The following is a 21,254-nucleotide window of genomic DNA, read 5'->3' as shown; positions in this document are numbered from 1 at the left end:
CAGAGATGGTACGAAATGAGGACATGGATGCAGAAGGAGTAGTGATTAAAGTAGTAGACAAAGGAGTGATAGCCAATCACAAAATGGCAACCTTGGACGAGAAATAGGATGCCAAGTCAGTGGCTGATTTAGATGAGTCAAGTGTAGGGTTAGAGAGGGGGGTAGAGAGAATACAAGTTAAGGTCTGGAAAAGACAACGAGGATATAAAGAATACGTGTTGAGGAGATTGGAGTAATATGATTTTTTTGCAGAAAGACGAGCAGTGTTGCATGAAGAATGAAGAGTGGGAAAAGTAGACTATATTGATTTTATTTCTATCGCGCTCGTACACAAGTGTTTCAGAGCGCGACAAGGCAAGGGAGGGGAACAGCGGAGAACAAAACAGCGATAAGAGAATAAGTTCTCACGATGCTCGCACCGCCAGATGTTTGGATGAGGCTAATGGTGTATGGTAGCCATACCTTGCTTTTAGTCCAACTGTGTTAGTCAGCCATATTTTGCATTTGCCCTAATTGTGTAAGGTAGCCATATTCTTGAGCAGCTAACCCACTTTCTCCTGCCATCCGAATGAAGCTACCTTTAACAACAAAAATTCGAACTGTAGCTTCTCAAATAGTTCTCTATCTCCTTAAACACAACCCTCCCCTGTTGAGCTCATAGTTAACCTCCGCCGCACCCATTCACACGCCAATCAGACATGGGTGACTAGCAGGGTCTTGGCCACTCTCGCTTTACTTTAATGGCTGAAATGCACACATGCATAATTACACCTCCCATTTTCTCCCAAATGTGGACTCCGGTCCCTCTGAGGGCGCTCAAAGCATGTTGGGACCATAATTATGGTGAAAGTCACTATACATTGGGAGAATGAATGCGTTATATTGTTGAATAATTTGTGTGAAATTCTGTTAAATTATTTATAGCAATTTATTTTCAAATTGAATATTACATTGATGTGTACATGTTTGATAAATTGGCTGTATTTAACACAGCATTGGGGTATTGACTATGTCCTGTTCAAGCAAGTGGTGTCCCTTTAAAGCTTGAAAATAGTAGATTTGCAAAGACCCCGGATCATCCAATGGGTGCATTCCTTGAGAAAGCCTTGTACTGATGAAAAACACGCAGCAGCTTGTGAGAAGGCTCCGACATTGAAGAGATGGTCATGTGATTAGATGTGGAGTGAATGCAGTTTTTCTTCCGTGTAGACCGGTGGTCGAAGTGTAAAACAAAAAGTAGCAGAACTATGTTCCCGTTAGGGGGCGTGGCTAGCCGGCCATGTAGGAGGCTGGGAGACTGCGGAGCTCCTGACGATCCGGCATACATCCGGCTGAAACCTGCCTTCCCTGCTGCAAAATCCTGGCCCGAAATATAGGATTGTGCAGGGGAAGGCTAGCGGCACACAATGCGCGCAACAGGAACAAAAACCGCACACTATTTAAGGAGTTAACCGGGTATTTAACTTTTCACGGACCCGAAGAGCGCCGCCTAAAATGGCCGCCGTGCCTCTGAACAAAGGCTTTGGGAGTGGGGCTCAGCGGTGAGGTTGCAGAGAAGCCCCGCACCAGCACACCACGGATCAGACGGTGAGAAATTCCCGCACGGGGATCGCACCGCATGACAGCAGAAGCGTGCACGATGGGCAGAGAGCCGGCGCCTGGGAACTTCCATGCCCAGAACGACCTGGATGTAAGAGGGGTGATGGTGGCAGGCGGTGCCTTTGTTGGGGCGACTGAGGCGGTCTGTCCCTTGCAGCCAGACCTCCCAGGCAGGGGACGTGCAGACTGATGACACTGCTGGGCACCACCCGCTCATTGCACATGTCCCCGAACTCGAGTGCAGGGCACTTCGGAGGCTTTCTGCCGTGTCCGGTAGGGTAGGCAGACACTGGAGGCTGCGAGGAGGCGGAGGGGTGCAGGGCAGTACCAGCGGCCCACTCAGCCAAGGGTGAGCCATGGACTGCCTGCACAACACGGGACCCTGGGCTCCGGTCTGTGGCATTGCGCGGATCCCAGGATACACCCCCTCCCCTGCTGGGAAGCACCTGCTCACGGGGGGCCTGAGGGATCTGAGGTGCCGGGTGCATTGTGAAGTGCGTACCGCCCGGCCTTTTGTGCGGCCCAAGCACCACTGCAGAGCATCCAGAAGATGCGCGGATACCCCAACAACAATAGTGGTAAGCAGGGAGCAGACACGGGCATGGTGATACAACACTCTATGCCACAAGGGATCATGCAACCCCTAGGATGGTCTGCCATGGTGCAAACGGCACAATAGGACTGGTTGTGGGCACACAGGGGCCGGCACAAGAGGCCCTTCTGGATTTGGTAGCCTGGAGGCCATATCAGCCCAATGAGACCACGAAAGTAGAAGGAACTGGGTCTCTGAAGGACAGACCCTGCGCCTATACAGGTCGAAGCCTACCCCCGCAGACAAGGACGGGGAGGCCCTGATGCACGCAGCTCACACGGAGCACTGTACTGGGTCGCCCCACAGGGTAATACTGCCGGGGGGGGACACCAGCTAAAGCGCAGGGCGGTGGCGCAGGGGATGCAAAACAGCCTGACGCTCCCCACGTCGGACGCTGCAAAGTGGTGGGACTGCCCTGGAAGGTACTAGGTTGAACGAGCCTGAAGGAGATCACTGCCCCGGAAGCGAACCACTGGGCCACCCACACTCACGAGGCTGGGCCCCTGACAGTGGCAATACACCGCAACTTCCAGAACAGTGGGCTCGCCCACTCAGCATAGCGTTAAACATGGCGACCAAGCTCAACAAAACCAAAGGGAAACAGCCCACGATGGATGACTACGCCAAAACCCCGCAACCAACAGAGGGCGCCAGGAGCAAGGACAGAAGTGCCCAACTGGACGCATCACCAGCGAGGGATGACCGGCAGATCCTGGAAGCTATTGCAGACCTGAAAGCGGCGTGGGGAACAAAACTGGAAGCCACCATGACCACGCTGAAGGTAGCACTGGAATCCAAAATAGACGCAGTGCAAATAGACCTGAACCTCCTCAGACAAGATGTGAGGGCAATAGTGGAACGCACAGGAGAACTAGAAAAAGGAGTAGAGGCCAACACAGCGGCTTGCGCCTCACAAAAATAGCATGGAATTTTGGGCCAAACTACCCCTGGCTATGGTAGGGAGGGCGGCCCTGCTGAAGATGGTGTCTTGCCCAGGCTACTGCATTTCTTTACAAACATCCCAGACATGGTGCCCAGGCGCTTCTTTACTAAACTGCACAGCCTGTGCAGGGGCTTCCTGTGGCATTACATAAGAAACAGAGTGGCCCTGTGGAAACTACAGAATGCATATGATAGAGGGGGGATAAAGTTACCAAATGTTCAGATATACCACCTGGCGGCGCAACTACAATACGTAGCCAGGTGGCTGGCGGAGGATGAGACGGCAGAATCCAGGCTGCTGAAGGAGGAGAGTGCCCCATATTTCTTACGAGAACTAATATGGCTACCCAAAACAGAGATGCGGGGGAGACCGAGATTGTTGACACTGGGCTGGGAGGTCTGGCACAAGGCGTGCTGGTCCATGGGTGGTCTGGCCCCGTGCTCCCCGCAGGCGCCACTTGCGACGCTATGCGGAGCAGATGTCCAACTAAGAAAAACGATCCGGAAATACTGGGAGCCAGTGGGCCTAGCCACCCTGGGGGACATCTGGCAGGAGGGAGAGGCCATGGATTTCCAAACATTAGTGGACGGAACCGGGGTACAGCTAGGACCGCATATCACATATAACAGAATAGTCAAAAGAGTGAAAGAAACATGGTCCGAAATAGTGCTAGCGGAGCAACCGCATACGGCTATCGAAACAATGTATGACAACTCGGAGAGGCAAGGCGTGCAATGGGAGAGGGCTCAAAGATACCACCAGAAGGTGTCTAGAAATGGCAGGTTACCAAAAATTCAACTGTATGTCACCCACAGGGCATATATGACCCCCCATATGATAGCGAAATTTGGAAATGCAGAGGCACAAAAATGCCCTAAGTGTGGAGGGGAGAGAGCCGGGATGATCCACATGTTCTGGGCATGCCCGGAGGTCGGGAAGTTTTGGGGGGAGGTTAAACTCAAGCTGTCTGAGAAGGGGATTAAATTAGACATAGAATCCATATGGTCATGCATGCTAGGGGGATTCACCAGGCCGCGTAACCTGAGACATGTATATAAACTCAAAAGACCTAGCATACATCCTGGGCACGAGGAGAATCGCCATGAGCTGGAAAGCCACTCACAGACCTAGAGTGGAGAGGTGGTGGGTGGACCTCCTTAAGTGGGCAGACGCAGAGACAATGGCATGGCATGAGGCGGCTAGGGGAGGGTGAAGAAGTGGGACCACTGATAGAATGGAGGCAAAGGCTAGCCTCGCCACACGGGTGCACCAAAGTGACCCCAGTGACGAGGACCTGCCCAAGAACCAGGAGGAAGACTGACCCTGAGCAACAGAAGCCGGAGGTATAAGGGATAGTGCTCGAGTTTATGGGTGAGGGAGGGTGGGGGAGACATTATGGAGAGAAACATGTAATGCATATTGTGATGCACATGTAACTGTAAATGTCGGGAGTGTAAGTTGTGTTTGTTTCAAAATCAATAAAACCTATAAAAAAAAACTATGTTCCCGTTACCCTGTCCCCTTTTCCGGCCACCCCCAAACCCCATACTCACCGTCACCAACCCCAAATCAATCCCCATGCCAGGTCCTTCCTTTCCTCCACTCCACATTGCAACGCTGCGTTTTACAACAGTGCTGGCAAGACTGGAAGAAAAAAAATGCATTGAAATGACTACCATGAGTGTGTCATTGTCCTCCACAGCATTCAGCTTTGTGCAGCCTGCCCTTCCAATGACCCACCATTCCCACCTCTTATGGGACACGCCCATGTCTGTAGCCAAACACACCCCTCCCATTGCCTGCAAACACTGCTGTACCTGCAACTATTCCTACGCAGATCACTGCCGAGCTGGGATTGTTGACTGCAAGCAGTCTATTGAAATAAACCACATCACTCCAGGAATGCAAGATGGCGCAGTGACATGTTTCACTGGCTGGTTATTGGCAGGGCTCAGGTTGAAACCCCCAGTAGTGGAGAAGATCAAGCGCCATGTGTTATTGCCTGCATGAGATTTGCTTACGCAGTCGTAAATCCAATGCATGCCTGTGGAACCAGCCTTGCATTTGCACCTGATGAATAACAGGTGGTTTCCTTAGGAGTCCATTAATAAACACCACCTGCAAAGCATAGTTTGCAGGCAGCATTTATTATTTTGCAAAACGAAGCATAAAAATGCAGACTAACGCTGGTATACCTTGTTTTACTCTTCACAATTACGCTCCGCATTGCGCTTTACATCACATGCATTGTGCATCACCACCAAATCCACAAAGGGATTGGACTACCTAAGGGTGTTTCTTTTTGGCAAATCCAAGAGCATCACGCATGCTCACAAGAAAGCCTGCAATCCTATGTCCACAACGGAGGGCGTGTGCAGATCATGGCTTGTGATGACTAGTAAAATGATGCATAATCCAATAGCAGAGGCGCTTCTGGGGGAGGGTGGCCTTAGGGAGCTGTAGCCCCGGGTCTTTTGGTTATAGCCCCGGATGGAAGCTCGGGGACTACAACCAAAAGGCTAGCTAGCCGCGAATTCCGCCAGTCCTGACATTAGCTTAGCCCCTGATCTTTTCCAGAGCTAGCAACACCCCTGTCCAGTACTTTAGCCATGTAGCCCACTCCAGTGGGCTACAAAATCTCGGAAAGGGCCAACATTCGGCAGTTAATGGCCAGTTAATGGCCAGTTAATGGCCACATTGAAGCAATGGCGGCTGAACGCCTCCTACAGCCGGTAGAAGCCACAAGTTTACTTTATAAGGCAACTAACACCTGGGAAAGTGATTTCAGGTGCTAAAACAGTGCAAAAGAGAAAGCAGCATGCGCTCTGTAAGCCTGCTGCGCTTGCACAACTTCATAAAGGAAACGTTAGCCAGGCCAACTTATCAGCCACAGCAAGGGAAATGGGAGCTGCGAATGACAAGACAGAGCCCTCTTTCCATTTCCATGGAGTTGCATGAGGAGTAGACAACATAGCGGTGGGAACCAGGGGAGACCAGAAGGCCTCCAGGAGCGTCTCCGAATGCAAAGTAAGGGGCAGTGAGCAGAACTGTCAGAGGATTCAAAATGTGGGGCAATGCCACCAGTTAATGCCCACATTCTGAGCCACCTGATTGGCTCTATTGCACTAAAGTGCTATGTCCACAACGGAGGGCGTGTGCAGATCATGGCTTGTGATGACTCGTAAAATGATGCATAATCCAATAGCAGAGGCGCTTCTGGGGGAGGGTGGCCTTAGGGAGCTGTAGCCCCGGGTCTTTTGGTTATAGCCCCGGATGGAAGCTCAGGGACTACAACCAAAAGGCTAGCTAGCCACGAATTCCGCCAGTCCTGACATTAGCTTAGCCCCTGATCTTTTCCAGAGCTAGCAACACCCCTGTCCAGTACTTTAGCCATGTAGCCCACTCCAGTGGGCTACAAAATCTCGGAAAGGGCCAACATTCGGCAGTTAATGGCCAGTTAATGGCCAGTTAATGGCCACATTGAAGCAATGGCGGCTGAACGCCTCCTACAGCCGGTAGAAGCCACAAGTTTACTTTATAAGGCAACTAACACCTGGGAAAGTGATTTCAGGTGCTAAAACAGTGCAAAAGAGAAAGCAGCATGCGCTCTGTAAGCCTGCTGCGCTTGCACAACTTCATAAAGGAAACGTTAGCCAGGCCAACTTATCAGCCACAGCAAGGGAAATGGGAGCTGCGAATGACAAGACAGAGCCCTCTTTCCATTTCCATGGAGTTGCATGAGGAGTAGACAACATAGCGGTGGGAACCAGGGGAGACCAGAAGGCCTCCAGGAGCGTCTCCGAATGCAAAGTAAGGGGCAGTGAGCAGAACTGTCAGAGGATTCAAAATGTGGGGCAATGCCACCAGTTAATGCCCACATTCTGAGCCACCTGATTGGCTCTATTGCACTACAGTGCTAATGAAGAGCTAGAGATGGCTGCTGGAGATTTTAGTACACCGCTGTCCCATGAAGGAGAGTTGGAGCAGGCCCAGATCGTCAATACCTTAGACTGGGAGCAGCGTTGCACCAGGGCCTGATCGTCTATACCCGAGACTGGGAGCTGCGTTGCACCAGGGCCATATCATCAATACCCGAGACTGGGAGCTGCGTTGCACCAGGTCCAGATCGTCAATACCCGACACTGGGAGCTGCATTGGACCTGGGCCAGATCGTCAATACCCGACACTGGGAGCTGCGTTGCACCAGGTCCAGATCGTCAATACCCGACACTGGGAGCTGCATTGGACCTGGGCCAGATCGTCAATACCCGACACTGGGAGCTGCATTGCACCAGGGCCAGAGAATAAATATCTGATACTGGGAGCTGCATTGCACCAGGACCAGAGAATAAATATCTGATACTGGGAGCTGTGTTGCACCAGGGCCAGAGAATAAATAGCTGAGACTGGGAGCTGTGTTGCACCAGAGCCAGATCATCAATACCTGAGACTGGGAGCTGAGTTGCAACAGGGCCAGATCATCAATACCTGAGACTGGGAGCTGCGTTGCACCAGGGCCAGATCAGCAATACCTCCCTCTCCTAACATGGCAACCTCCTTTGCTAAACTGCCCCCTTTCCTCTGCACCTCAGCTCCCACTCCCTCATCCTGCTCCCCACGGCTGCCACCTCTCCGACTACCTTTACTCCTGCAGCCTCCTGGTTTTTCAACACCTTCTAGTCTCCAGCCTTCACCGAAAGTGAGTCTCCTGCAATCCACACTGCTGGACTAGGCGGTCTCATTTCTATTGAGATCTCCCATGAACCTTTATGTGTGACGTTTTCTGAGGATTTTCTACTATGTTTATCAAGTGCTTGAGGGCTGGGGATCCCAACTTCCTAGCAGGCCTAAGTGTCAATCAATCCTGGAGGGGGGGGGGGGGTCTGTGTGTCTGTGTGTGTGTGTGTGTGGCGGAGTAGCTATCATAGCCAGAAGCTCCCTCAACATAAGACATATACAAAATCAATCACTCCCTTCCGCTGAATTATTCGCACTGAAATTATCCACTTCCAGCAAAAGCACTATTACCACCAATCTTATCTACAGACCGCCAGGCCCCATTTAATCAATCAATGATGATATAGCTCTACTCCTTTCAACAACACCAACCCTAACTCAGATTCTCATCCAAGGTGATTTCAATCTGGGGTATAACGATGAGAAAGATGACAATGCAAGCACAGCAGCTAATACGATCTCAGAATTAGGACGTACACATCACATCTCTCAACCTACACATAATAAAGGCCACATCCTTGATTGGATCGCAGACCTCGACTGCAATACCACCATCCGCTCCAACACACTGTGTGCCTGGACTCATCTCATAACACACACCAGCGCCCCTTCCCAATGCTCCACCTACACTCACAAGAAACAGTACAAATATTACTGTTGAGAAGCTTATCCCATTACTCCAACCCATCATCGATTTCCCGTCCACCATTACCAACCCTACATAACTAGTAGACCTCTACAACACTACCATCCTCAAAGCCTTGAACACGGCAGCACCTCTAAAACTACGGAAAGCCAAACCTCGTGCGCATCTCAATTCCTGGTTCACTCCTGAACTTAAATCCCTCCGCAAAATCGAAAGACAAGCTGAATTAGCTTGGAAACCGTCGAACAATAAAACCTCCTACTCCCTAGCATCCTCAACCTATAAGTCAGCTATCATCCAAACTAAAAAAAATATGCTCAACGAGAGAATCTGCAATGCCAAATCTAACACCAAAGAGCTTTTAAACATCCTGAGAGACCTCGAGTCCCCATCCCCTATCCCTGACACATGTACTAAAGACAAATCTTTGTGTACCAACATGCAGGAAGCGCTTCTCAGCAAAATTGCTATGTTACAAACCAAAATTGAATCTAAAAAAGACAGTCTTACCTTCAAAGATAATCCGTCTTTTCCCACCCACATCCTACGAATGGACGACGTCAACCTGTTTGAATTCTCCCCATCACGACCAAAGAGGTCTAAGACATAATCAACTCTCTGAAACCCTCCAAATGCCAAGGCGACATCTGTCCCGCTCCTGTCATCAAAGATGCGGCCAAAAATCTGGACCCTTTCATCACATCTCTCATAAATTCATCCTTCTCATCCAGCACAGTACCCGACAACCTAAAGGACTCTTGGGTCCTACCTCTACTCAAGAAACCCACACTAGATCCCAGTGTCCCCACTAACTACTGACCCATTACCACTGTGCCCTTCCTCCTAAAAATCCTCGATAGAGCTGCTTACCTGCAGATACAAAATCACCTAGAGAAAAACAACCTGCTAGGACTAAGACAATCAGGCTTCCGGCCAAAACACGGCACAGAGACAGCCCTGATTAATCTCCAGACACAAATGGACAATCTTAAAGACAATGGCAAGCTAGCTCTTCTCCTCGACCTGTCTGCCGCCTTTGACCTGGTCAATCACGACATTCTCTGCAAACACCTAACCATGGCAGCTAAATTCTCCGACAAGTCTAACGCCTGGATCAAGTCCTTCTTGAACAATAGATCAATAAGGGTCTTTGCCCCCACAGCCTCTGCTGAACCAGCCCCGTTACATGCGGCGTTCCCCAGGGGTCCTGTGTCTCCCCGACACTCTACAATGTTTTCACGAAACCCCTCTTCGACATACTAGACCATTTGGGTGTCATCTACACGAACTACGCAGATGACACTCAAATACTCATCCCACTAACAGGCAACTACACTACCGACAGCACAGTCCTCAACAATATCTTTTCCATTATCCAAGAATCGATGGCCAAACATGGCCTTTGCCTTAACGGCGACAAGACCGAGCTTCTCCTCCTAGGCTCTCAATCCAGACTTAACAAACTAGACAAACTCTACCAGACATTCAACAAGCTTCAAGTTATCCAAAATAACGCTCTAAGAGCAGCTATAAATATACCAAATCACGAGCACATCTCAGATGCAAGACGCACCTGTCAATGGCTATCCATACCCCAGAGAATAGATTACAAAATACTCTCTCTCACACACAAATGCTTACCCGACCAAGCACCTAGATACCTTTCTGACAACTTCACGAAACACATCCCATCTCGCCTAACCAGATCAGCCCAAACACATTGCCTAAATATCCCCAGATTCAAACTCCAAAAAGCAGGCGGCTCAAGCTTCCCTGTGCTTGCTTCCAAACTCTGGAACTCGCTACCAGCCGATCTTAGACCAGAACCCTCCTTTCAACGATTTAGACTCAGTGCCAAACCATGACTATTGGCCAAAGCCACCTAAATTGCCTACCCATTCACACACAATAGTAAATATTATCTTACAAACCTGCCCTACCTCAGACCTTTGTAAATCTGTTGCATTGTATATACTATTTATAAGTTTTTATAATGTCACTTTTATATGTAACACTTTTGTTTGACCTGTGTGTGACTTGCTGGCCACGATGTAACCGGCCAAGCGCCTGGATGCCTTAGGGCCAGGCGGCGCTATACAAATAACTAAACCATGCAATTTACACCTGTTTTGCACATTTGAGAGTCTGAGGTCTTCACGGATAGGTTTGCATACTTGGAACATGTCCCAAAACATCACAGGACATGCAAAGGGTGGGCAGGTTCCTGGGGCCGAGGGGCCCCTGCTGATCACCCCCTTAGTGCGCATGTGGTTGGGACAGGGGTTCCTGGGGTGCCTGGGTTCTGGTGGTACCACAGTGATCAACCCTTAGCAAGTGTCCCTGAGTGAGAGGCCTTTCCTGTTCCATACCTGCGCCTATCACCCAGTGGTTTGGGAAGGCACCTAGCCCCCGGAGTCCCTCCCCCGACTATCCGTTGTATCAGTCCTTACACACAGAGAACGATTGGCTACTGGATTTGGAATAAACCCTACAAGCAGAAAATGAATGCATCCCTCGGTCTGCCTGACCTTCTCCCCCACCTCTCTCATGTTGTATGTTTGCTTTTTTTTATAGGGCACACTGGGGGGCAAAGTGACCCTGCCCCGCGGATGGCGCCAGGAGAGGTTTCCTCCTTCGTCTCTGAACCTGGAAGCGAGGGGGTCTTCGTTACCAGAGACTTTGATTTCGCCACATACCCTGTGCAGGTATGGTATTCCAAATACTCTTAATGGGTGGGCTGGCTCCTCTGTGGCACTGAATCAAAAGATTAAGACAGAATGTTTGGGAGACATATGCTGGGCCATAAGTGGCTGCCTTTCCAGCTCAGTGAACCCCAGTGGAGTGTGGGAAGATAGCTTTTATTTCTGTGTACTGCGATGGGTAATCAGAAAAGTTTTTTAAGCAGTAATAGTACACACATAAGGGGTTGAAGGTAAGGTGTCAAGTGCTAGATTTCTCTGGCCCTCAAGGGCACAGAGCTATATGTTAAGTTATGTTAGAAACACGTGTAAAGCGCACCGTCACCCGTAGGTATCCTGGTGCTGAGAAAGGCTACAATCCGCAGGGAATGGAGGGAATTTGCAAGGGAAAAGGGAAGGTCTTCAGGGATTTCCGGAATTGGGCATGGTCTTCTGTAAGCCTCGGTGCTATGTGGAGAGCATTCCAAAGAGCTGGTGCTGCCTTGGGGAAAGCAGTGCCACCCGCTGATTTCTTTTTGAACCTAGGCAGGACACAAAGGCCTGGATTTGCCGTTGGAAGGGGTCTGGCTGCGGAGTAGGGAATGCCCCCTTAAATGTAACTCTGCTTTCCACCGGAAGCCAGTGAAGCCGAGATAAAATCGGAGAAATATGTACACATCGAGGCAGGCCAACAACTAAACGAGCTGCGGAATTTTGGAGAATTTGGAGTCCCTTAATATGGTATTTGGGCTGTAGCGTTACAATAATAAAGAACGCTTTTGTTATTTTGGTACCCTTTGAAGACAATCTTATTCACAAGACTATGTGCATTTGTAGGGTAACTATAAAAAAAAATCACAATATTTACATTATAGATTAACTGCAGCAAACTTTTTCTAAAATAAATGGGCATCCACCTCTGACTAATTTGAAAGTGTTTTAAAAATTCCTTCAAGGAGCTAAAAGTTATAGGTGAGGAAACCCAAAAGCATGTTTCCAATTCTAGCTCTGATGTGGCATGATTGCACATATGTGTAGCCCAGGCAACCTTCACTTCATCAAAGTCTGAAATATAAGCTGGCATCTAGTACGCCTGGAAATACTTTTTTAGACTGGTGAAAATGCAAAAGTATTTTTTGAAAGCTCACACAAAAAATATATTTGTTGGAAGGTTCTGAGTCTGCTTAGATTCATAGGCTTTGCATAGGCCGTCATCTAGTGGTTAGTCGGCAGTATTACTTATTGTTTTATCGAAAGCAAAAAATGGGCGTTGTCGAGGGCATACCTGTAGCACTATCCCGACCAGAATTTTAATTTATAAACCTTTTAACCACGTTTATTTTATCTTGGTCTTAACCAATTGTAATTTTAAGTATTGCAGTGCTTTTTACATTGTAATTGTGCGTAATTTCATGTGTTACCGCAGTAAAATTCTATTTGGGTATGAACCGCGAATATCATACAGAGTTCTGTTACGAGAAAGGCGCAAGTAAAATCAGAGAAGTCCCTCTTCTCTGCACGCACCTTAGATTGGCCTGAAACTACAATTTCCAGCAGGATTGTAGTTTGAGCCCGATTTGAGTACAAACCCGGAGCAAACGCGCCAACACGCACGGGCAGGCACAGTCTGTTGCAGTCTGTGGAAGGAGGCGCAAGAGGCAAATATACTAACGCCACATTTCCTTTCAATCTGGATAACATGGGGGTCAAAGTAGCGTGTAAGGGCACCACTAAAGCCCGTTAAATTTAGAATCACAATTAGGCACGATCCAGTCAATTAAACATAGCACTAAAATAAGTAAGGTTACCACCCCCGAGACGCATAAGGGCTCTGATACAAAGCGAGGCAGTGGGGAGAGTCTGACTAAGATCCACAGTAGCCAGTCATAGGAAGGAGGGAGGTGACAAACAAGATATAACTTTATTAATGCCGGCATTAGAGTAAGTGAGAGATGAAGGTATCACTCACATTACATCGCCAGAAATACTCAAGGTGGGACTGTTGAACACGCATTCCTTGAGTAAACATGCTTATAAGATCCACGATTTGATTATAGAGTAAAAACTAGATCTGATGTGCATTGCTGAAACCTGGCTGAAAGATCCCATTGGCCCAGTCTGAAAATGCAGTACCAGAAGGATATATAGTATATAACAAAAATAGGGAGGGTGGGGCTGGTGGAGAAGTAGCGGTCATAGCTAGACATTCAATCAAGCTATTTAAAGTCAATCTTACATGCAGTGGCTGCGAGACTATACATTTGAAACACACACACACACACACACCTAATGTTTCTCTTAATATCATAGTCATTTATAGACCACCTTCCCTAGTCTCCGAGTTTGATAATGAGCTTACTTCTCAGCTATTAACCTCAAATCCACTGACACATCAACTCTGTTAGCAGGAGATATAAACAGGTGGAGAGGGAACATAGCAGACAAGGTGGCCATTTTGCTGGAGAAGACTATGATAAACATAGATTTTCTAGTGATTAAATGATGAACCCACAACCCCACAAGGTAATCAGTTAGACTGGGTCTTCACACAGAACCTGAAGACCCAAAAGGTAACTACCGAGCCTTGTATTTGGACAGACCATTTGTTGGTCACTTTGGAGATAGTGTTAACTAATTCTGCCAAACAAATTGAGAACCCTCGCACTAAGGTGCTAAGCAGAAACTTTAAAAATGTGGGTCCAGAGCAATGCCTATCTAGGATCTTAGAGACATTTCAAGATAAAGACTGTTGTGAGAACATGTTACAGAACTATTCTAGACATATGCGCGATGGAACAGGTTGCTCCACTGAAAGCGAAATTGGTGAGGAAAAATAATCATTGCAAATGGTACAATGAGGAGATCAACAAATTAAAATTGGAAAAACGAGCCCTGGAAAGGAAATGGCGACAAAATCTGACTTCTGAAAACAAAGATAATTTGAAATGCTTAAATCAAAAGTACAGGAAAGGTGTTCGAGAAGCAAGGGCAAACTACTACAAGGAAATAGCAGCAGCTCCAAATGCCACTAGTAAAATCTTTGAGATACTCAAGGGCATAGAAAAACCAAAGACGCTCACACCTACTTTGGCTCCTACAAAAGGAAGATTGTGATGTAGAGGCTTTTGCAGCCAAGATTCAGAAAGCCAGAAATAATATCTCCAGGGAAGCTTCAGGCAAGGCATCACAGCAAGTAGGCTCTCCGAATCTGGAAGAAAGAGCCAGTTTTAGTTGTTCTCCAATTTCAGAGGAAGAACTATCCTTCGTACTGGCCACAATGAAACCCACATCGTGTGCAGAGAACATCTTGCCGACAAAAATCATTCTAGATAATGAAGAACTATTCTCTCAAGTTCTAACTAGAATAATTAATGCCTCTTTTAAAGAGGGTACAGTGCCTAGGGAAATTAAAGAGGTGACTATTACACCACTGATCAAAAAGGCCGGCCTGGACCCAAAAGACCCAGGTAACCTACGACCGATCACAAACTCCAACTTCATTCTAAAGATTCTAGATAAGATAGCGTCCAAACAACTTCAGAAGCATGTTGCAGCCCAGGGAACCCTCCATGAGCAGCAATCAGGTTTCCGGGCTGCTCATAGACCTACAGAATCACATGCCGGAAATGGTCGATAGAGGTAAAACTGGGATTATAATGTTACTTTACCTTAGTGCGGCATTTGACCTGGTGGATGATCAGCTATTACAAAATGCACTGGACAAAATAGTAGGTTGCTCGCCAGTCGCCTTGGCATGGCTGTCCTCATTTTTTAAGGATCGGCAAGCCAGAGTATACTGGCGGGATAAACTCTGAGGCTGCTTCCATCATTTTTGGAGTCCGCAGGGGGCAAGCCTATGCTCTGTGTAATTTCTATATGAGAAGTCTTTTCGATTTATTAGAAAGCGTCAGCATTTTCTTTACGAATTACGCCGATGATACGCAACTAATATTCTAATTAAAAAGCAACCATCCTACGGATAGCGCAAAAATAGCAGAGGTCTATAACATCATAGACCTCTGGATGCAACACTGGATATGCCTGAATAATACCAAGACCGAACTAATGAGTTTTGGAACACGTCGGGCCAGATCCAAACTAGGTGAGGAATACAAAGCGTTTGTCATTAAAGAGGCTAATATTCCTGTAATGACTCAAGTTAAAATGCTCAGGATGATGGTTGAAGCCTCAATAGGGGCAGAGGTACAGGTTAATTACCTGCACAAAAACAATGCATATTGCCCGAGTCTATTGAGAGCTATTAGACCATTCATCAACGAGGAAAATACGGCTACCATCGCCAGGGCGATATTGTCACGACTAGATTATGGAAACGCCTCATTGCTTGGAGTCACTAATAGAGAAATGGAGAGATGCAATTCGTATAGTAAAGGGCATTAAAAACAGAGCACATAAGGACAGGAACAAAATCCTTACATTGGCTTAAAGTTGAAGATAGAGTCATATTTAAGTCTATGACAATAGTCCACAGGTGCTTATTCGGCGACGCACTCAATTTTTAAGTTACATCCCCAGAGACATTTAAGATCAGCTAATCTGGGCCTGCTTAAAATACCGCGCGTCAACCGCGCTACAGGCCGGGGTAGATCCTTTCCAGTGCGGGCAGCGCAACATTGGAACAAGCTGCCCGCCAAACTCCAGCAAGAGGAAAACTGTTGAAACTCCTCTGTTCCAGTGAGATGCTCCATCAGACAAAAGTCAACCAGCACCTTCACTATCATTATGAGTATGTCGTTAGGATGCTCCGTCCTTTCTGTGTTTCCGCACCTTAATGCCTGCGGGCTTTCAGCGCATTACAATCTTATATAAACAATCTCTAGGTGTATTGGTACCCATGATCATTCATGCGTCGGTATCCTCAGATTGTCTTTTTCCACCACCGAGGTTGGATGCAAAATGCGGAGTTCCCGAGAGCAAGCACGTGCACATTAAACAGAGGCCTACCCGCACGACGATAGCACAGCACTGCAAAATATCAATGTACGCCAAACCAAATGCTGACAGGCACTCTACGCTGTAGCGGTGACACAGGAAGTAGAGTGGGGAGGGCTATATACAGATTTCTGATGTTTGTTAATCTGCTTAGAATCACATGCTGTGCATAGGTCCGACATCCAGTGGTCACTGCGGAGTATTGCATTTTGTTTTTCGTAGTCGAAAAGGGGACGTCGACAAGGCGTGTCTCTAACACTATCCCTATAGTGACGTGTGTTGTACCCACAATCCCTCACGCGTCAAGGTCCCTCAGATTGTTTTTTTCCGCCCAGCTACTGGTCGCCTTTACGCGGAGCTCCTCGAGAGACATTGCAGATTTCATCTCCTCGACCTTTGGTCGTTTTCCTATATTAATATAGAACATATCGATCCCCCCCATCGACGCTGTTGTGAAGCTGTCTCCGCCGAGCAAGATCTTCGACGGAGGGGACGAGCGGAGGAGATCCTTTGGCGTTGCCGAACACGTGGCCTGGCCCCGCAGGCCAAATACAGTAGGGAGAGTGGGGGTCGTGGGACATCTCTAATTCTTTTCTGAGAATGCCTTTCCTTTTCCCCTTCCTTTCCCTTGGGGTGGTTATCACGTTTTATTTCCTCGGCTATGGAGAGGACACCCTTTAGGTTTTGCCCGCTTTGCAAGGGCAAGTTTACTTGGAAGGACAAGCATTCACGGTGTAACCGCTGCTTGCCCCTCGATCACAAGGAGGAAGGTTGCACGGCTTGTCGGCTTCTTAAGCCGAAGACTCTAAAAGACCGTAGGGTCAAAAGGTGGGCGGCCTACGCTATGTCGAAGGCCGACGCTCCACCCACCGTCGCTACCTCCGACAGTGACTAGGAACGTGATACCACGACCTCCGCTACGGAAGTCGTAAACCCCCCTAGAGAGCGCACACGCGCTTCGTCGTCTGTCCCCGGCCCCGACGGGCTCGGCTCACGCCCTGCTTATGGGGATGAACACCCCGGCGACACGGACGCACACAAAACCACACATAAGCACACAACCCATGGCTCTTCTTTGCCGAAGGCAAAGAGAGCATCAGCGCCCAAGGAGACGCAGGTTTCACCGGCGGCCTCCTCGGACCGTTCGAGTTCGAAGCCCCTCTCGCAACCGCAGCCGCGACCAGCGACTGGGCTTTCGGCAAATAAGGGCGCCGCCTCCAAATCATCGGCCGGAGCGCATCAGCAGAAAGCGCATGCCGCCGTAGAGCGTTCGACACCCATAACGTCGAAACCACAGCTCTCCGCTGACAAACGAGTCGCTGAGAGCTTGGCGAGGATCGTGGTAGCCGACGCCCACAAGCGTACACCGAAAGACACGTCGAGCGCTACGCAAAGGTCGAAAGACACGCTGAAAACACAGGGACGATCTCCTTCAGTCGAAGGGATTCCCGGCACACCTGAAGGCTTTTCGGAGGGCGACGGGACACTTTCCTCGACGTTATGGGAGAGGTCGAGCCGTTTTCAGCTACAAGACACCAATTTTCCCCCGCTAGACCGCTCAGGGGTACCCCATGAAACCATGGAAAGGCTCCATCTCTGCATGGAAAGAATGGAGAGGTTTATGAATGCCCAAAACCCTCCCACTCCAAAGAGAATAAGAGAAGGGCCTCAGGAGGACCCCAGGGCCAAAATTCCAAGATTAGTCAATCCCCACCAGGACACAGCCTCAGACTTCCACAGTGTGTATGACCTCACTGGGGAAGAACATTATTTTGAGGAAGAGGATGATTTTATGGACGAGGAAGACGGACAGAACCAGGAGGAAGGTCTGGAAGACAGCCCAGACTTGGTAGGAGAAGGCTTTGGAGAAAATCCAGAAGAAGGACCTTCTCACCCCTGGCAATCACCATCAATATATTCCGACACTGATGTCCTGAACCTAAATCCTCCTGACATTTCACCTGTTAGAAACACGTCTCCCATTGACTATCAACCCACATTTAATGCCCTGTTGCGCAGAGCAGCAGCACACTTCGAACTGGACACTGGGGAGCTCTCCCCTGAATTAGACTTTGTAGAAAGGGTAATTAAGGAGAAACCCCCGGTCAGTCAGACAATTCCCCTCCTCGCTTCGGTGAAGAGAAGAATCATCCCTTCGCTGTCCACACCCGCACTAATCAGAGGGGTCAATCCTAGAATTGAAAAACTTTTCATTCCTTCACCCTCAGACCCGCTGTACATCAGGGGACATTCCATTCCGGATTCCCTGGTAGTAACCAACACAAGAAAGAGGGCAGGGGTACCACTTTCCACCAGTGAGGCACCACCTGACAAGGAGGGCAAGCGGTTATATGCCCTTGCAAAAAGAATTACATCCTCGGCCGCCTTTTCGGCAAGAATTGCCAACAACAATTCTTTGCTCGCTAGCTATGCGGACGCGCAGTGGGCCAAACTGCGCAAAGACGCCGAAGAAGCGCCGGAACCATTACGTACACGCCTGCTTTCAACTATTGGCGAAGGAACCCAGGTCACACCAATAGTGGCCAGTACAGCCAAAGAGGACAGCGCTGGGGCAAAGGAAGAGGGCGAGGGTCCACCCCCAGAGGTTCCCAAGCCCCTAACAACACCAAGTGATGCGAAGATTCGCGTCCCCTCCCATGCAACACCGGTCGGGGGCCGGATAACATCCTTTCTTCCAGCATGGGAGGGTATAACGTCAGACTGCTGGGTACTTTCCACCGTAGCCCACGGATACTGCATCGAATTCAAATTCAACAGTTCCCCAACATACAAACCCCTGAGGGGACGACGCATGTCACCGGAACATCTTGCCATCCTTCTACAAGAAGTACAGCAACTGCTGGAAAAAGGAGCCATAGAGGTCGTGCCTCTATCTCAGGTAACGGAAGGTATTTATTCAGTGTACTTCCTTGTACCCAAAAAGGATCTAACCATGCGCCCTGTATTAGATCTGCGCCCAGCGAACAAGTTTATCAAACCCCAAAAGTTTCGTATGGTGACCCTACAGGAAGTGATCCCACTGCTATCACAGGGAGATTACATGACAACATTGGACATGAAAGATGCATACTTTCATATTTTAATGTTGCCAGCGCACAGAAAATACCTCCGGTTCATGATAGAGGGCAAACACTACCAGTTCAGAGTGCTACCCTTCGGCATAGCATCAGCACCGAGAGTATTCACAAAGGTACTGGCAGTGGCAGCGGCCCACCTGCGCAGGTTGTCCATCCCAGTTTACCCTTACCTCGACGACTGGCTCATAACAGGGGATTCTTACGAAACATACTTCTCCAATACCCAAAAGACTATAGACCTTTTGTTCAAGTTGGGCTTCTCCATCAACGAAAAGAAGTCCAGCCTAGACCCCAGCCAAATCAAACAATTCCTAGGGGCTCTAATTCAAACAAAGGACGGCCTCGTCTTCCCCTCCAAAGAGAGGGTCCAAAACATGTTGTTTCAGATCCCTCAATATGTGTCCGGTCGAGAGGTGACGGTACGCAAAGCAATGCACTTGCTAGGCATTATGGCGTTGTGTATTTATTTGGTACCTCACGCGCGCCTGCGCATGCGCCCAATGCAGGAGTGGCTCAACAGCCAGTGGTGTCAGGCCAGCGGACTATGGGACGACCTAGTGGTGGTCTCGCAGGCCTTAGTTCTCTCGCTACGGTGGTGGACAAAAGAAAACCTAGAAAAAGGGAAACCCTTTGCCACACCCGCGGCGGAAGCCACTCTAACCACAGACGCATCCCTCACAGGATGGGGGGCACACCTATCCCATCAAACTGCTCACGGAGAGTGGACTCCGAACGTAGCATCCAAACTCATCAATCTTCTGGAGCTGCTAGCGGTGTTCAAGGCGCTAAAAGCCTTCAAGGAACACCTACAAGGCAGGACAGTGATGGTCCTTACAGACAGCACCACAGCCATGTATTACATCAACAAACAGGGGGGAACCCACTCTCCAGGACTGTCCAAACTGGCCCAAAACATATGGAAGTGGGCTCTCAAACAGAATATGTTCCTTCTGTCACAACATGTACCAGGGGAACTCAATCTGCTGGCAGACAAACTCAGCAGAGATTTCCCCCTGCCCGAAGAGTACGAATGGCGACTGCACGAAGACATCGTCTTCGACGTCTTCACTTAATGGGGGTTCCCAGAAATAGACCTGTTCGCAACCCTGGAGAACTCACAATGCCAAAGTTACGCCTCCAGGTACCCCCAGAACCAATCCAAGGGGAACGGTCTGTCGATTCAATGGTCAGGGAGATTTGTTTACGCTTCCCCCCCGCCCCCCGACTCCCCTTCTCAACAAGGTAGTGCACAAGATGCACCAGGAACAAGTAACCATGATACTGGTGGCTCCAATGTGGGCCCGACAGCCATGGTTCGCTCACTTGATGGAGATGTCTCTATCTCCCCCAGTGAAACTCCCCTGCCCGTGCAACATGCTGTCACAAGACAGGGGCAGGACTCTGCATCCATGCCCCCAGAACATGAACTTAGCAGCCTGGCTCCTGAGATCATAGAATTTGGACATCTACAGCTCCCGCAGAGATGCATGGACATCCTCAGGGAAGCCAGAAAACCTAACACTCGCCACTGCTATTCTAGCAAATGGAAGAGATTTGTCATTTGGTGCAGAGGAAAGAGCATCAACCCAATTGACTGCTCTCCCACACATATTATTCTATACCTGACCCATTTATTGGATTCAGGTCTAGTGTTCAATTCCATTAAAGTCCACCTAGCGGCACTTTCTGCATACACCACTTCCCAACTCAAGGTGTCGTGGTGGAAGATCCCTGTTATAAAGGCCTTCATGGAGGGAGTAAAGAGAATACACCCCCCGATAGCTGACCCAGCTCCCGGATGGGACCTTAACGTGGTACTTACCAGACTCATGGGCTCACCATTTGAACCCATGCACAAAGCATCTCTTAAAGACCTCACTCTTAAGACTGCTTTTCTAATAGCTATCACCTCCATCAGGAGAGTAAGTGAACTACAGGCTCTTTCTGTCCTAGACCCCTTTGTTACAGTTCACAAAGATAAAGTGGTTCTACGCACTCACCCAAGGTT

At 48.9% G+C, this 21,254-nt stretch overlaps 1 protein-coding gene across 2 annotated transcripts in view; it reads left to right on the top strand.

Annotated features, from left to right (window-relative positions):
• The window catches only part of LOC138492680 (uncharacterized), a 436,464-nt gene that overhangs the window by 362,738 nt on the left and 52,472 nt on the right, over positions 1–21,254 (top strand). For both annotated transcript variants that reach the window (XM_069620007.1, XM_069620006.1), the window contains exon 5: positions 11,092–11,222. In XM_069620007.1, coding sequence (XP_069476108.1) covers positions 11,092–11,222 — 131 coding nt within the window. The remainder of the gene's footprint in view (positions 1–11,091; positions 11,223–21,254) is intronic.

This window comes from Ambystoma mexicanum, chromosome 10 (assembly GCF_040938575.1).
Source record: "Ambystoma mexicanum isolate Mex_15411 chromosome 10, UKY_AmexF1_1, whole genome shotgun sequence".
Lineage (NCBI taxonomy): Eukaryota > Metazoa > Chordata > Amphibia > Caudata > Ambystomatidae > Ambystoma > Ambystoma mexicanum.
This window is presented reverse-complemented; position numbering and strand designations above follow the sequence as displayed.